Source organism: Leptodactylus fuscus, chromosome 8 (genome assembly GCF_031893055.1).
Source record: "Leptodactylus fuscus isolate aLepFus1 chromosome 8, aLepFus1.hap2, whole genome shotgun sequence".
NCBI classification, from domain to species: Eukaryota; Metazoa; Chordata; class Amphibia; order Anura; family Leptodactylidae; genus Leptodactylus; species Leptodactylus fuscus.
In genome coordinates this window covers 51,249,407-51,268,458 of record NC_134272.1, presented here as the reverse complement: position 1 = coordinate 51,268,458, position 19,052 = coordinate 51,249,407, and the positions used below count along the sequence as shown (strand labels likewise).

At 41.6% G+C, this 19,052-nt stretch overlaps 1 protein-coding gene across 2 annotated transcripts in view; it reads right to left on the bottom strand.

Moving 5' to 3' along the window:
• SNX29 (sorting nexin 29) overlaps positions 1 to 19,052 on the bottom strand; it is a 412,861-nt gene that overhangs the window by 341,736 nt on the left and 52,073 nt on the right. For both annotated transcript variants that reach the window (XM_075285780.1, XM_075285781.1), the window contains exon 9: positions 10,032 to 10,150. In XM_075285780.1, coding sequence (XP_075141881.1) covers positions 10,032 to 10,150 — 119 coding nt within the window. The remainder of the gene's footprint in view (positions 1 to 10,031; positions 10,151 to 19,052) is intronic.

Genomic DNA, 19,052 nt, shown 5'->3' with positions numbered 1-19,052 from the left:
TACCAATAACAATGCCATGTGTAATAACTCACAATGCAGATCTGGAACATTTCATTACACCAATATGACCTTTTAACTAGAGGAGTTAGGAAAGCAGAAAACATCCCGGCACAAGTTTAATACAGACCTTTGCAATTACTTATTTATTGCATTTATATTACATTTTGTATTTCCAATAATAATGAAGTGTACTTGTAGTTTCAGAATAACATGTCAGAATTTTTGGTGGTCTTGGGTACTGAGACACCCACCAATTGATAAAACGAATGGACAGCAGTACCTCGCTGAGGGCTGTGTCCCTTATGATGCATCAGGCTCTGCCCAGCTGATGCTCAGAGATGTTGGGCTAGTAGTGTATAGACTGACATAAAACGTGACTCCATATAAGCCTGTGAGCAGAGCTGAACACAGGTAAAGGGACATAACACTCAGCTGAGCACCTCTGTTTTTTTCCTTTCTACGACTAGTGGGGGGGGGGTTTCAGCACCCACATATCAACACTTCTGACTTATCATTAAGTTTCTTCTGCTTACTCGACCCCCAACTCCAATGAAAGGGTGTCCATAGTGGATGGAGACTAGATGCTATGATGTTCTCAAACAGCATTCAGCATGAAGGACATACCAAGCAGTGTAGCTGTGAATAAGAAGCTGGTGTGAGATACAGTGCTCACTAGAAGCTGCAGCAGAGCTCCTATGTGCGTCTTCCTCTCTCTTTCTCACACAAGTCAGCTACCCCTCTCCATAAACTTCTAAGGCCAGCAGCTGGAACCTAACCACTCAGCTCTTTGCTTCTTTCAAAATGGTTTTTGGGTGTTAACAGAACGTGAGTGATCATTGCAGAAAACAGAGGAGGAAAGCAAATAGATGAAAATAATACTTTCTCCATTTATTTGCTAATAACATGTAGATGCAGCAGAGTTGCCCTGAACTTCTGCAATTGATTGTATTGTTGCAGAGCAATAGTTTATCACAAAAGACAACAAAAACCTATGAAAAGTTTTCAGAAAAACATTTTTCAATGACTTTTCATTGGTTTTGTTGTTTTCTGTGATAAGATGTTACGCAGCAGCACTTTAACCAACTACAGAAGCTTTGGTTAACTCGGCTACATCTTTATATAATACAAAGTTTTTTTACCTTAGCTTGTAGTATTGATATAAGCAAACCTCAGAAATTACAGTAGTTGTAATTGGACAACAATGGCGGCACATTGTATTCATTATAAAATATTCTTGACGCCGTCAAGACTGAGGGGTAATTTTTCCAGCGCCTTTTATATTTAGCATTCGTGATTATGTTCAGGAAATCAGTATGGATGTAATATGTCATTATTAGGATGCGCGACTGCCCTTTTAAACAGCTATTAATTATACAGTAAAGGTTACACCATCAATCTGAATTATAAACTAACATGCAAGTAATAACCGATACTAAAAATAAGCTACAAGGTACAAGCACTGCAGTGAAATAATATAGGCTTTATGGCAGTATCAAGCAGTCAAAAACTGTGACTAAACTACTGAACTATAGCAATCAGTTCACACCAATAATAATATTTCTACAAATTGCTTTGGCCTCATTGCCAATGCTGAATAACAGACCGGTGTCATACACTGCATAGGGCATATTCCGTACTTCCATTTGCCTCCACTCTGTTGCATGTTGTACCTACAGACTTACTAAAGCACACTACAGTCATGGCCAAAAGTTTTGAGAATGACACAAATATATTTTCACATGATCTGCTGCCCTCTGGTTTTTATGTGTGTTTGTCAGATGTTTTTATCACATACAGAAATATAATTGCAATCATATTATGAGTAACAAAAGCTTATATTGACAGTTAGAATGAGTTAATGCCGCAAGTCAATATTTGCAGTGTTGACCCTTCTTCTTCAGGACCTCTGCAATTCTCCCTGGCATGCTCTCAATCAACTTCTGGACCAAATCCTGACTGATAGCAGTCCATTCTTGCACAATCAATGCTTACATTTTGTCAGAATTTGTAGGTTTTTGTTTGTCCACCCGTCTCTTGATGATTGACCACAAGTTCTCAATGGGATTAAGATCTGGGGAGTTTCCAGCCCATGGACCCAAAATCTCTATGTTTTGTTCCCTGAGCCATTTAATTATCACCTTTGCTTTATAGCAAGGTGCTCCATCATGCTGGAAAAGGCATTGTTGATCGCCAAACTGCTCTTGGACGGTTGGGAGAAGTTCTGGTACCATTCTTTATTCATGGCTGTTTTTAGGCAAGACTGTGAGAGAGCCGATTCCCTTGGCTGAGAAGCAAACCCACACATGAATGGTTTCAGGATGCTTTACAGTTGGCATGAGACAAGACTGGTGGTAGCGCTCACCTCGTCTTCTCCGAATAAGCTGTTTTCCAGATGTCCCAAACAATCGAAAAGGGGATTCATCAGAGAAAATGGCTTTACCCCAGTCCTCAGCAGTCCACTCCCTGTACCTTTTGCAGAATATCAGTCTGTCCCTGATGTTTTTTCTGGAGAGAAGTGGCTTCTTTGCTGCCCTCCTTGATACCAGGCCTTGCTCCAAGAGTCTCAGCCTCACAGTGCGTGCAGATGCACTCACACCTGCCTTGGGCACCCTGGAGCCTTTTTGCCAACAATGGAACCTCTCTCCTTGAAGTTCTTGATGATGCGATAGATTGTTGACTGAGGTGCAATCTTTCTAGCTGCGATACTCTTCCCTGTTAGGCCATTTTTGTGCAGTGCAATGATGACTGCACGTGTTTCTTTAGAGATAATCATGGTTAACAAAAGAGAAACAATGATGCCAAGCACCAGCCTCTTTTTAAAGTGTCCAGTGGTGTCATTCTTACTTAATCATGACAGATTGATCTCCAGCCCTGTTCTCATCAACACCCACACCTGTGTTAATGGAGCAATCACTGAAACGATGTTAGCTGGTCCTTTTAAGGCAGGGCTGCAATGATGTTGAGATGTGTTTTGTGGGATAAAGTTCATTTTCTAGGCAAATATTGACTTTGCAAGTAATTGCTGTTAAGCTGATCACTCTTTATAACATTCTGGAGTATATGCAAATTGCCATTAGAACAACTGAAGCAGTGGACTTTGTAAAAATTAATATTTGTATCATTCTCAAAACTTTTGGCCATGACTGTACACCAAAAAGAGGATCAATGGGTCTGTATTACTGATCTGTAGAGACTCTGCATGCCAAAATATATCATCTATGCAAACATTAGTCCAAATATGACTTTTAGGGAAAAGATCAAATACTTAATTCCGCCCAATGAAAATCTGTCAGGCATCAAAACTGGGTGCTATGAAGATAAAACTACCACATTACTTCTAGGGAACAATACAGGGCCCCACATGGGATGATAAATTAATCAATGTAACGAACATGTGGTTCACTAGGTAAACTCATTTTGTAAGGGGTAGTTCACATGGGGCAAGAGGGGCGCAGATTTGGGGGCGGAATCCACCTCAAAATCTGCCCCCTCACAATAGAGGTTTGTTCCCACTCACAGAAAAAAGAAGCGAGCTGCCCTTTCTTCAGGCGGGAGGTGTCCATGGCTGAAGGTTCAATAATATTTTATAATAAAATATTATTGAACCTTCAAATAAAAAACAGCAGTAAGCTTTGAGAAAATTTTGCCAAGTGTAGATATTACATATCATATCAAGCAGAGGAAATCTTCACACTAACTTAATCCATGTAATGGTGAGTTTTACATAGGAGGATCTGTTTACACTTGTATTTAGGGTTTAGTTATTATGCCAGTTATTTCTGGATGGCAGGAAGAGCATAGTGTTTTTCACTGTAGGCTGATGGACTAAATTCACAAAAACGAAGGCCACACATAGGAAAACAAATAGATCTGAGTTGGACATGCGCCTCAGCCTCCTCTTCATTATCCAGCTCCCCATGGTATCCTTCCACTTATTACACCCTGATAAATGGGACTAAACAGCGCAGAGTCTAGACCCACAAAATCTGCAGCAAGATCGAGCGCAATGTTTTTCAGCGTCCTGCGCTGATCTCTGCCTCTTGTTGTGAACAATAGGAGAGATAATCAAAGCAGAATCTGCCCCCAAATCAGCGGCTAATTCCTCCATGTAAACAGGGCGTAAAGTATTTACTCACTTACTGTGATAAAATGGGAAATATGCAAAAACTTCACCTGTAATAAATAATATTTAGCATCAAGTCTCAATTCCATGAACTGCGAGGCCTCTTGGACAAATGGCGCCCCCTCCATATTTCGCTTATAGGTCTTATTAATGCGGTCAAAATGTCCCTCCTCCCGAAGCTCCTCTACTTTTTTGAAACTCTTCCGGTTACAGTCCCTCACTCTGAATTGCGCTCCCTTCAAAAATCCATCTTTAAGTTTATTTGGAATGGCAAGTGTCACCGCATACCCCGTTCAGTGATGCTGTCTGGTAGGGAGGAGGAGGGATTGGTGATACCACACATATTGCATTATTATTGGGCTGCTCACTTGCGCTGCCTGCCATTTTGGACAGCCCCGCAGGCCTATACCAAATGGGTTGAGATAGAGAAACTCCGGTTGGCTCCAATATATCCCAATGTGTTTCTGTGGTCCCGTTCTTCCCCCCTTCCATCCATTCCCCTTTTGGGTCCTATACGCTTCACAAGGGCCATTTGGACTACCCCTGGCGATCCAGTGTTCGTCCAGGATTTCCTTTTTGCACAACCCCCTCCTACTGGAGGGACTTACCTCAGCTTTGGTGCGACCATGGAGTAGGCTAGGCCTTTTCCGTGTCGCTGACTTAATAGACCTGCTGACGTTGGTGCTCAAGCCCTTTGAGTATTTTGTGTCAGAACTACAGCTACCCGCCACTGAATGGTTGCATTACCAGCAGATTGTCCATTTTGTTTTTACCCAGTTCGCCTCTCTGAAGGTGTCCCCACCGACTGTCTTTGAAAAACAATGTTGTGTGGGCACCTCTACTGCAGGCCTTATCTCTGGTATTTATGGTATCGTCTCCTCCTCTGGTCGGCAGAGCCCCATATCGCATAAATACATGGAGAAGTGGTCAGGAGCCTTGAACAGGCAGATCTCCCCGAACCAATGGCAAATTATCTGGTCCCATGCAGCTAAAACATCCACCTGTGTTACGTTCCCGGAGACCCAGTACAAGCTACTTATGCACTGGTACCATACTCCAGCCTTGCTCTACTCCCTTAACCCTAACATCTCTTCCCTGTGTTGGCGTTGCCGGGCAGGAGTGGGTACTCTGTATCATATTTTTTGGGACTGTCCAGGGATCCACCCTTTCTGGCTGGAGGTCAAGTCCCTTACGGACGCTCTATTTATCCAAAGTGTCCCTTTAGACCCCCTCATCTATCTCCTCAATCTCCCTCCTGCTCATCTGGGTAAACAGACCTCTAAATTGTTTCTTCATCTCTGTACCGCAGCCAAAATGCTCATCGCTCTCCGATGGAAGAGTGCCTCTCCTCCCTCTGGCTCTGATCTTGTAGCTTGAGTTAAGGATGTCCGTAGCATGGAGAACGTGACGGCCACACTTAACCATACTGTTGAGGGTTTCCAGGCTATATGGTCACCTTGGGACGCATACTGTATTTTGAATGGTCTCTGACTCCTTCCCCTTCCCTTCCTCCCCCACTCCCTCATTTCTACTCTCAGGTTTTTGTGATTTGTATACATTCCCAGTCTACTTGACGGTATGTGCATTGCTTCATGTTCATGTTTTTTATGTTTTCAACTCTTTTGTTATATTGTATTTTATAAAAATCCTTTCAATAAAAATTACAGTTCAAAAAAAAAAGTCTCAATTCCTAAATACTAAAGTATCCCCTAATGTGTCTAATATTTAATACACATGTATGGACTGCAACCCTGGGTTGCCTAATTTGTTGCTCCAGCAAAGGGCTAGTTAACTGTTATAATGATGAAGCAGAACAGTATCCCGCCCCCCTGTTAGGGTGCATTCACACGATGTAACGCGGCGCTGATTCTTGCACAATAACTCGCGTATGAATCAGCGCTGCAAAACAGAATCCCATTGAGTTCAATAGGTTCAGTTTAACACCCGTAACACATTGAAAGCAATGGGAGGCTTTTCAACCCGTTGATTTCAATGTGTTACATGCATTAAACAGAACCTATTGAACTCAATGGGATTCTGTTTTGCAGCGCTGATTCTTACGCAAGTTATCATGCAAGAATCAGCGCCGCATTACATCATGTGAATGACCCCTTATACTGTTTTTGGAGTTCCCCAGTTCTTTCAGTATCAGGTACCCTCAGAGACAGACTGATAAAACCATGTACCTCAACCAGACCATTTATAGAGTACCACACACACTATTCAGAGCCTATGCGCTTATTCACTTCCTTATCATCAGGGGTCCTACAATGTGTTCACATATTAATGTGCAGGAAAAGCAAAATCTACATCACCATGTTCACATTCAAAAACATCAGGACCCTAAAAGATCTCCATGACAGTCAATGGAGTACGGTGGTGATTTATAAGCTGCTGTGTATAAATGTATACAGAGAATACACTATCATACACTGCACAGACAAGGGGAGCATTCTCCTCATGAATGAAACTGTATAAGGGTGCTTTCACATCATATTTTTCACGTCAGTTTCATTGATCAGTTAAACGGATCCGTTATTTTAATCAAAAAACTGATGCAAACTGATGTCAATTTACGCATCAAAAAGACTGATCCGTTAACGGATGTGCATCCATTTGCATCAGTGTGCATCAGTTTTTAAGTTTACCTTGTGAAACACTCATTAAAATTTGTTGGTAGAAAATGGTGGATGTGGGTTTGGCGTTTACCGTACAGGAAAAATATTTTTATAGATTTGTAGAGCGGGAATTTTCAGACACAGGGATACCTAATGTGTAGGTATTTCACAGTATTTAAATACTTTTATATGTGTTCTAGAGAAAGGGGGGTGATTTGAATTTTTAATACTTTTTATTTAACCCCTTCCCGCCGATGGCATTTTTTGATTTTCGTTTTTCGTTTTTGACTCCCCTCCTTCTAAACCCCATAACTTTTTTATTTCTCCGCTCCCAGAGTCATATGAGGTCTTAATTTTTGCGGGACAATTTTTTCTTCATGATGCCACCATTAATTATTCTATATAATGTACTGGGAAGCAGGAAAAAAATTCAGAATGGGGTGGATTTGAAGAAAAAATGCATTTCTGCGACTTTCTTACGGGCTTTGGTTTTACGGCGTTCACTGTGCAGCCAAAATGACATGTCCCCTATATTCTGTGTTTCGGTACGGTTCCAGGGATACCAAATTTATATGGTTTTATTTACATTTTGACCCCTAAAAAAAATTCCAAAACGGTGTTAAAAAAAATTTTTTCTAAAAGTCGCCATATTCCGACGGCCGTAACTTTTTTATACATAGGTGTATGGGGATGCATAGTGCGTCTTTTTTTGCGGGGCCGGGTGTACTTTTTAGTTCTACCATTTTCGGGAAATGTTATTGCTTTGATCACTTTTTATTCAAATTTTTAGCAGAATTAAAACAGTGAAAAAACGGCGGATTGCCACTTTTGACTATTTTTCCTGCTACGGCGTTTACCGAACAGGAAAAATATTTGTATAGATTTGTAGAGCGGGCGATTTCGGACGCGGGGATACCTAACATGTATATGTTTCACAGTTTTTAACTACTTTTATATCTGTTCTAGGGAAAGGGGGGTGATTTGAACTTTTAATACTTTTTATATTTTTTTTTACTTTTTTTTTTTTTTTTTTTTTTTTTTTTTTTTTTTTTTTTTTGCATTTATTAGACCCCCTAGGGGTGTTGAACCCCAGGGGGTCTGATCACTAATGCAATGCATTACAATGCTAATGCATTGCAATGCATTGCAAAAAAAGCATCATCTCTTTTGCAGGCTGTATACACCAGCCTGCAAAAGAGAGAATTTGCAGACTGGCTGGGAGCCCTTAACAAGGCTCCCGGCTGTCATGGCAACGGGGGGTCGGCCCTGGAGCATGCTCCAGGAGCCAGCGATCCCTGCCAAAATGGCGGCGCCCATGCGCCGCCGGGAAGATGGCGCCTTTGACAGCAGCGCCGGAGGGGTTAATGCCACGGATCGGTCCGGGGACCGATCGGAGGCATTAGAGCCGGTTGTCTACTGCTTGAAGCAGTAGACACCCGGCGGCTATGACGGCCGCCCGGCTCCCGGGCGGTCGCCATAGTTACAGACCCGACACGCGCCGTACTATTACGGCGCATGTCGGGAAGGGGTTAAAAAAACATTTTTATTTTTTTTTACTTTTTTTTTTCTATTCATTAGATTCCCTAAGGGTCTTGAACTAATGCAATGCAGCATAATGCTAAGGCATTGCAAAAATCCGGCATTTCTATTGCAGGCTACATAAAGTAGCCTGCAATAGAAAGTAAAGCATGACAGGCCGGAGCCTTCACAAGGCTTCCGGCTGTCATAAAACGGGACGCAGGACCCGGAACTTTCTCAGGATGCCTGTGATCACTGGTAAAATGGTAATGCCGGTAAAATGAGGGGTTAAAGCCCGCAATTAGTGCAGGCATTAGTGCATGGTGTCACTGGGGGCAGCTATGTGAAGCACATGTGGGGATGGGGGGTGGCAGAGGAGCTGTCCCCCAAGCACTACAAGTCACAGCACAAATAACAAAAAAAAAAATATATATAGTGCTGTGACTTGTGCTTGGGGGACAGCTCCTCTGCCACCCCCCACATGTGCCTCTCCTAGTACCATTGGGGTAGCACATGTGGGGGAGAACCAGCCACGTGTGCTTCCCCTAATGGCTGCTATCCCTTTCCCCACCCCTGGTCCCAGCATTAGAGATTCTGCCATTGTGATCCCCTTAAAGTAAATGTCTGCCCCCTCCCTTACCTTGTCCCAGCAGGAATCACTCTGCCATTTGTGACATCTCCATGGGGGTGGCAGAGGAGCCATCTCCATGGTATTCTTGCTGCACCACTCGTAGCAGCAGATAAAAGAAACAATACATGGAGAGGTCACAAATGGCAGAGTGATTCCTGCTGGGACAAGGTAAGGGAGGGGCAGACATCACTCCCTAAGGGGAACACAATGACAGAATCTTTAGTGCTGGAAAGTTCCTGGGAAAGTCCTCTCCCTCTCCTCCGGCTTCTCCTTCTTCTTCCGGCCATGCACAAAGGGCGGAGTTGTAGCTTATGGGGGCGGAACGGGCTCATAAACGAACTGTATAACAGGATGCATAAGCGGCTGCAGATGTCTGGCAGCCGTTCACATAGAGAAGTGAAGGAAAAGGAGCATGATCAGTCACGGATCTGTTGTGGGTAATGGACAGAAAGGCGTGATAGTACAAGCTTTTCTGTCCGTTTGAAATAACGGAGAGGGACATTTTCAAGCCACAATGGAGTTTGTTTGTTTTTTTATTGGAGGCAATGGGTCCGCTGACAAACATTTTTATAAGATAAACAGCTATAAAAACGTGTCAGTCAGACGGACCTACATAACGTGATGTGAAAGCACCTTTACGCTGCCTTCATACAAGATTTCTTTAATATTCTGCCTTGTCACATGGAAAAGGCAATATAATATACAGGAGGAATGTTGTATACCAGGAGAAGCTGCACTGATTGATATCTAGTTTTGAGAGAAAATATTCTGTATTCTGTACTACTATCATTTACTCACTGAAATCTTTGCTCTAAGTCTAGGAGGCGGTCCTTTCAGTGATTGACAGCTATCTCTATATGGACAGTTATATAGGGGAGGATGTCATTCTCTGATAGGACCGTCTCCTGGACTGCTCAACAGATAAATGACAGGTTATAATGAGTCTGTACCAACAAAACTATATATCAATCTGCTCTATAACATGCTGCGTAGATGCTGGACTACATTTATCATACGACAGGTTCACTTTAAGCTGACAGATACCACTTTAAACACACCTAAGCTAAACTGCTAAGCTTTACCAAACAAGAACAAAGTAATAACATTCCAATATGCAGAGCATAGGATGTAGATATGTTACCTGAGTGAGTATAGGACCTGGCAGCAGTAACAGGGAATAAAACCTCAGAGTTGTCATCTAGGACTTGTAATGGTGTCCAGCAGCAGACCTGTGGGTTTTCTGAGCTTCCTACAGGTGTCCTGAAAACAACAGAAATCCCACATCAGAATTCTTCCCCACCAGTTCGATCTCCAGTCATATAAAACAGAGGCAGATGTATATAATGTGAATTCATAGAAGACAACCTACACACCAAACCTACTGGCACTATATTTACCAGGGAAGCATGTCAAAGGTATGTATAAGCCATCAGTCACCCAAAAGAGACCAGAAAAGTGCATTTATCAGTGTATTTAGGCAGATTATAGCTTTGTTTATATATATTTAAAAAATTAAAAATAAGTAAATCAGAGTTTATGACGAATTTATACCACTGTCTACCTATACAGTGGCATCCACAGCAAGTATATGGTGGGAAATGCATCCTACAAATATAGTGTACATCTGATGGACTCTGCAAGACACAGTATGAACTAGTTTAATTCATGATGTAATTCCACCATCTACTGGTGAACTACTACTGTTTCCACCATCTAATAGATCTGTCCCTGATATATCCATTGCAGTCTCAGGCCTTACTATAACTCCTAGGCAGCAGGCCCGCTGCCTCGGGGTCATGTTTGACGCAGACCTTTCCTTCACCCCTCATGTTAAATCACTCGCACGTTCATGTCACCTCCACCTCAAAAACATCTCCAGAATACGCCCTTTCTTTACCAGAGATACACTAAAGACACTTATTGTCTCTCTGATTCATTCTCGCCTTGACTACTGTAACTCCTTACTAATCGGTCTTCCCCTCACCAATCCATTCTGAATGCAGCGTCCAGGCTCATCTATCAGGCGAGACGCTACAGTGATGCCGTGCTCTCCGTTCACTCAATGACCTAACACTTACATCCTCTATTATCAGAACCTCCCACGCTCGTATACAAGACTTCTCCCGAGCTGCACCACTTCTCTGGAATGCTCTACCCCGGACAATCAGATTAACTCCCAATTTCTAAAGCTTCAAACGCAAACTAAAGACGCATCTTTTCAGACAAGCCAATCACAATTTCTAACATAAACCCTTAACCTTCCTCTGTCCCCGCTCCCACATTTCCCCACATGATATGATGTCATCTCAGGATAACTTTATAGGTCCAAGCTCCATCCATATGTTAAAGGACACGACTGTTGACGGCTCATAAAGTTTTATGTTTGTGTAATGACAGTCACCTCTATTACAAAAGTGTCTGAATACTGTATAAGCAATGCCGCCCCTGCTACCTCTTGTGTCACCCCCTCTACCTCATAGATTGTAAGCTCTTGCGAGCAGGGCCCTCAGTCCCATTGTGTGAAATGACTTTCTTTGTAATGTATCTGTCTGTATTTGAACCCTACAAATTGTACAGCGCTGCGGAATATGTTGGTGCTATAGAAATAAAATTTATTAAATAAAAATTATTATTATTATTATTATTATTATTATTATTATTAATTCCATTACCCCATACTATGCATTATCTACAAATGTGAGCTAAAGGGTTAATGTGAAAAACAGAGGATAAATAGCTGATCAATGAGGGTCTGATCCCTGAAGCCTCTACCAATCCTGACAATGGGGCTGGTTTGCACCTCGTTGTGAATTCAACCTGAAAGCAGTCGGCCAAACGTAGGGGTTTGCCAGTGATGGATGTAAACCAACTGCACTCCCATTCACTTCAATGGGAGTGCCAGAGATAGCGACAGAGATAGTGTGCTGCACTTTGGGTACCCCTGGCATCCCCACTGGAATGACTAGGAGCATAGATGTCTCCCATACAGCATGGGTACAGCTACATTCAGCCTGGCTACAGTCATTGGGACCCCCACTGTTTAGCTATGCAAGATCTATCCTAGGGATAGAGGATAAATACTGTTCATTGTCTAACCCCTTGAAAGGGGTTACCCGGTTTCTAACACTGATGGCCATCAATATTAGAACTGCGGGGCTTTGTATTGTTTATTGTTTGAGTCTAAGTATTGCAGCACTGTTCCATTAAAAGCCATGTCAGAAATCAGATAACACCTTTTGTCCGGGATAAAAGGGAATTTCTATACTAATCTAAACACTACCTCTAATTACTTTCTAAATTACATACTTTAGCAAAACTGTATATTTCCCCATATCCTTGAGGCGGTCATGTGATCACACCAGGCACATTCTCTGATTATCCGGTGACATTCCATTTCCCTCTGCCGGTGCGTGCACAATAGCCCCGGCCATGGACTGTAGATGGCACTCCATCTTTACTGAGCAGGCATCGGAGGCACTTCCAGCCAGGGCACGTTCCGGCAGAGTCAAAGAAGAGGAGGAGCCGTCCCCGCAGAAGGGAAGTCTGGGTAAAAAGACAGGCAAGTATGATGGTATGGGGGGGTGGGTCAGTTAGTTAGTTGGGAAGGGCTAGTAGTGGGCAGGATAGCTAGGGAGACAGGGAGGGGTGTGAAGTAATGAGAGAGGAACGGGGGAGGGAGTAAGAGTGAGGTAGTGCGAGTCAGCCTACAACTACCAGGATGCATTGCATCAGCTAAGACAACAGGAAGCTACAACAGGTAATCAAATGCAGAGGATACCAGAAGCTCCCAGAGAAACCCAGAAATCACTCAAAACACTGCTAAAGGTATTTGGGTGAACTTATTAACCCAATAATAGCACTAACAGATCTTTTTTTAAAGAAAGAAAAAAAAAAACATTTTTTACCACCCAGAAACCCCCTTTAAGTCAATAACAATCTATGTGTCTAAACCAAAATTAGCTCTCATGGAAAGCATTTACAGACAGCACATTAAAAAGTCTAGAACTCAATTATCTTCCATATAAAGTATAATTTATATTTTCACAGAGGCATCCACTTACTTTCCATAGGAAGGACCTTAAACTACATGCAGAGAGGATTGCTGATAGGATTATGTGAGTAGTCACAGGATCGGCCATCATGCAGATGTTTTATTGAGTGTATAATTGAATCTTGGATCAGAATACTGTTATTTTAACTCATACATTCAGATTATATGGAAATCGAGCTACGTCTTCAGCGCCACAACTGCTTAAACAAACCTGGAGGCTGTTTACATCACACTGTGCTCATTACACTACTACATTTCTTCTACCAATTTGCTCACGCAGCTATCCGCCTATAAAACTAATGTTTATATGGAAGCAGTTTACTTTACATGTTGACTTTCTTTTATTGGATTTATTTTGCCTGACTGCTCAAAGTGACTTACGATACACGTTTATGATGAGATATGAAAACATAGAAAAAGTCTCATAAAAATGGCAAACAAATGTAAATTTTATGGACATAACAGTCGTAGGCTCGTCACATATTGGGTAAGGACTGTAGAACTGCAGTCTGAGATAATTTTTGAGAGGAGCCAGAGTAGGAAAAAATTTTTACTGCAAAATAAGATTTTTATTTTTTTTTAATTATATTATACAATTCTCAATATTGTATATAGTTAAGGAAATAATTATTCTATCCCTTGCTGATTTTGTAAGTTTTCCCAATGACAAAGACATGAACAGTCTATAATTTTAAGGGTAGGTTAATTTTAACAGTGAGAGATAGAATATCAAAAATAAAATCCAGAAAATCACATTGTATAACTTTTAAAAATGTATTTGGATTTTGCATAGAGAGATAAGTATTTGATCCCCTACCAACCAATAAGAGTTCTGGATCTTACAGACCAAATCAATACCAGCATTGAAGACAGCTGTATTATATTGTCACCTGTCCACAGACTCAATGAATCAGTCAGACTCTGACCTCTACAACATGGGCAAGACCAAAGAACTGACTAAGGATGTCATGGACAAGATCACAGACCTGTACAAGGCTGGAATGGGCTACAAAACCAGAAGTAAGACACTGGATAAGAAGGAGACAACTGTTGGTGCAATAGTAAGAAAATGGAAGAAATATAAAATGATTGTCAATCAACATCAATATGGGGCTCCATGCAAAATTTCACCTCGTGGGGTATCCTTGATCATGAGGAAGGCGAGAGATCAGTCTAAAACTACACAGGGGGAACTTGTTAAATGATCTCAAGGCAGCTGGGACCACAATCACCAAGAAAACCATTGGTAACACATTACGCCATAATGGATTAAAATCCTGCAGTGTCCGCAAGGTCCCCCTGATCAAGAAGGACCATGTGCAGGCCGTCTGAAGTTTGCCAGTGAACACTTGGATTATTCTGAGAGTGATTGGGAGAAGGTGCTGTGGTCAGAGGAGTCAAAAATTGAACTGTTTGGCATTAATGCAACTCGCCATGTTTGGAGGAAGAGAAAAGCTGCCTATGACCCAAAGAAAACACTGTCAAGCATGGAGGAGGAAACATTATGTTTTAGGGGTCTTTCTCTGCTAAGGGCACAGAACTACTTCACCACATCAATGGGAGAATGGATGGAAGCATGTACCGTAAAATCCTAAGTGACAACCTCCTTCCCTCCGCCAGAATATTAAAAATGGGTCGTGGCTGGGTCTTCCAGCAGGACAATGACCCAAAACATACAGCCAAGGCAAGAAAGGAGTGGCTCAAAAAGAAGCACATTAAGGACATGGAGCGGTCTAGCCAGTCTCCAGACCTTAATCCCATAGAAAACTTATGGAGGGAGCTGAAGGTCTGAGTTGCCAAGTGACAGCCTCAAAATCTTAATGACTTAGAGATGATCTGCAAAGAGGAGTGAACCAAATGTCCTCCTGACATGTGCGCAAACCTCATCATCAACTACAAAAACGTCTGACTGCTGTGCGCGCCAACAAGGGTTTTACCACCAAGTATTAAGTCTTGTTTGCCAGAGGGATCAAATACTTATTTCTCTATGTAAAAAGCAAACAGATTTCTAAAATTTATACAATGTGATTTTCTGGATTTTATTTTGGATATTCTATCTCTCACTGTTAGAATTAACCTTTCCTTAAAATTATAGACTGTTCATGTCTTTGTCGGTGGGAAAACTTAAAAAATCAGCAAGGGATCAAATAATTATTTCCTTCACTGTACTTAAATAGATGCATAGCTTGTTACATATTTACTTTCTTAGGAAACTATTTTAACAAATTAGACGATCTTTACCATGGCCAGATGGAAATCATTTATCATTTATGAAGGAGTCGGAGTCAGCTATGCAGGAATGGAAGAGTCAGGCTAGGTTCACATGGAAGAATCTACCACAGATTTGGGAGCGGATTCCATCCCCAGATGTGTGGCACATTCCTTCCCAAATCTGCCTCCCCATTGCTTTCGATGGGAAGCAGAGATTATAACAGGATGCTAAAAAAATAAAACAGCATCCTGCTCAATCTTGCCGCGAATCCCACGGCTTGGAGTCCCAGCCAATTAGGCTTATTCATCCAGATCCACAAAGGAAAGCTGTAACAGAATGCCTTAACACTGCAATCCTGCGGCAGAAAAGAAGAATTTCTCTTCATTTTCCGCCGTGTAAACTTAACCTCGCAGTCCTAACTAGTGGTTTTGCCTTGTGACTCCACAGCTCTGTATTCGATAGCTGTCAAACACACATAACTATTGCACATATTCAATAGAAAAAGCTGGCAGGCAGAGGCGTAACTTCAAGCTCTAAATTTACATGCTCCCGCCATTGCTAAATTGAGGCTGTCAGATACAGAGAAATTTGGGAATCTGGCCATTTCCAAAATTCTCACTCACTTTCATGGAGATGGAAAATATACCCTTGTCCTGCGTTCTGCACAGGACCATTATCGAGGGGGTTTCAAACTAGTCACAGTGGGCAGGCACTTCATCTTTCTAGTGAAGGCACCAGGGATATACAGTCCTATGAAAAAGTTTGGGCACCCCTATTAATCTTAATCATTTTTAGTTCTAAATATTTTGGTGTTTATAACAGCCATTTCAGTTTGATATATCTAATAACTGATGGACACAGTAATATTTCAGGATTGAAATGAGGTTTATTGTACTAACAGAAAATGTGCAATATGCATTAAACCAAAATTTGACCGCTGCAAAAGTATGGGCACCTCAACAGAAAAGTGACATTAATATTTAGTAGATCCTCCTTTTGCAAAGATAACAGCCTCTAGTCGCTTCCTGTAGCTTTTAATCAGTTCCTGGATAAAGGTATTTTGGACAAACAATTCAAGTTCAGTTAAGTTAGATGGTCGCCGAGCATGGACAGCCCGCTTCAAATCATCCCACAGATGTTCAATGATATTCAGGTCTGGGGACTGGGATGGCCATTCCAGAACATTGTAATTGTTCCTCTGCATGAATGCCTGAGGATTTGGAGCGGTGTTTTGGATCATTATCTTGATGAAATATCCATCCCCGGCGTAACTTCAACTTCGTCACTGATTCTTGAACATTATTCTCAAGAATCTGCTGATACTGAGTGGAATCCATGCGACTCTCAGCTTTAACAAGATTCCCGATGCCGGCATTGGCCACACAGCCCCAAAGCATGATGGAACCTCCACCAAATTTTACAGTGGGTAGCATGTGTTTTTCTTGGAATGCTGTTTCTTTTTGGACGCCATGCATAACGCCTTTTTTTATAACCAAACAACTCAATTTTTGTTTCCAAAATGAAGCTGCCTTGTCCAAATGTGCTTTTTCATACCTCAGGCAACTCTATTTGTGGCGTACGTGCAGAAACGGCTTCTTTCTCATCACTCTCCCATACAGCTTCTATTTGTGCAAAGTGCGCTGTATAGTTGACCGATGCACAGTGACACCATCTGCAGCAAGATGATGCTGCAGCTCTTTGGAGGTGGTCTGTGGATTGTCCTTGACTGTTCTCACCATTCTTCTTCTCTGCCTTTCTGATATTTTTCTTGGCCTGCCACTTCTGGGCTTAACAAGAACTGTCCCTGTGGTCTTCCATTTCCTTACTATGTTCCTCACAGTGGAAACTGACAGGTTAAATCTCTGAGACAACTGTTTGTATCCTTCCCCTGAACAACTATGTTGAACAATCTTTGTTTTCAGATCATTTGAGAGTTGTTTTGAGTAGCCCATGATGCCACTCTTCAGAGGAGATTCAAATAGGAGATCAACTTGCAATTGGCCACCTTAAATACCTTTTCTTATGATTGGATACATCTGGCTATGAAGTTCAAAGCTCACTGAGGTTACAAAACCAATTTTGTGCTTCAGTAAGTCAGTAAAAAGTAGTTAGGGGAATTCAAATCAATAAAATGATAAGGGTGCCCATACTTTTGCACCGGTCAAATTTTGGTTTAATGCATATTGCACATTTTCTGTTAGTACAATAAACCTCATTTCAATCCTGAAATATTACTGTGTCCATCAGTTATTAGATATATCAAACTGAAATGGCTGTTGCAAACACCAAAATATTTAGAACTAAAAATGATTAAGATTAATAGGGGTGCCCAAACTTTTTCATAGGACTGTATCTGCAGTAAATAATAGCAACAAGGCATGAATGACAACTCTGCTTAACTGTGCTTGATATCTCACTCATACACAATTTGAGCCTCCTATGACTGGAAGGGATCCTATCATACAAACAAATTTTTTTCTTAGTAACACATCTGAATAGCCTTAAGAAAGGCTATTCTTTTTCCTAGCTTTCGTAAGCGGCCATTTTCTCGTAGCCTGTGGGCATGTGCAGTCTGCTCTGCCTGAGGCCTAGAAGTCTGAGACCTGTGCCGGAAGAAGTGGAAGAAGAGGACGCTGATGAAGATGGAGGTGGCGCTGGAGAGAGTTCTCTCGCAGCATTGGGGAAAATGGGATTCTAATGATAAAATCCCTTTAACACTACTTTCACACTTCAGGTTTTAATCAGCTTACCATATGGAATGTGAAAGCTCCTGGCCCATACACTAAGCAGACATGTGTCCCCTCCATAAAGGTAGATATTAAAGGGAGTCTGTCAGCAGGAAAACCAGTATCAATTTAATGACACCACCTTAAAGAGTGGCTTCTACACTTTGCAAAAATGTATTTTGTATTCTGCATTGCAGTGTCATTTTCATGAAAATCTGCATATTATTCGTATGCAAATAAGCTGAAAAGGGCTTTAAGGGAGACTCTTCTCCTCCTAGAGCTTCACTCTCTGTTTTAGATAAGGCCCCAAACTGCAGACAAAATGGAGACATCACTCAAGCAATATGGGGAAAAACTGAGCAGCAGTTGGCGGTGGTTATCTAGAGCAGAAAGCAAGGTCTAAGAAGGAGAAGAAATGCCGTAAAAACCCTCTTTAGCTAATTTTGTTAAGAATAAAACATTGATTTTCATGAAAATGGAGCTGCAAAGCAGAATAAAAAAATACATCTTTGATAAATGAAGCAGTAGCCCTACAATGTACTGTCAATAGTTTGATACCGACAAACCCCCTTTAAAAAAAAAAAAAATGTACATGGTGTGGTATAGGTTTTTGGTTTTTTTTTAACTAGTCACAGAACAGTGCACTAGGAGAGGTAAAAAAATAAATAAATGCAAATCCTGCTGGACAACACTCAATGGTCTATCGATCACATACACCAGGCTCAAGAAACGGATTTAAAAACAGAGGTGTGAAAGTAGCCGAAACAAGCATGAGGCCTCGATATAGAACCTATAATAGGTTCTTTCAGAAGCTAGGGATAAATCTAAAAGTTCACATCGACAACGAGTCAGGCTGCTTCTGTAGCAAATATTGTCATCAATGCCAATGTCAAATCTATAAAGGCTTTTTTTCTTATAAAGCTCAGTGTGGCGGTAAATGCTCTCACAGTCTATAGTATTTTGTGTCTTACCTCTAAGCACTGCTTCTGTTTTATCCTCCCCTGACAGATCAGAAGTATTCTGTCGGAATCCAGTAGTGGTTCTTCATTGTCAAAGGGATTATGTACAGTAAAACAAACCTCAACAAGTAATAGGAAAAGTATCAAGAGATATGAGAGCTCTAGAGACATCATGCCCAGGAAAACACGTACAAAGTTGCGCTGTGATTAAGAG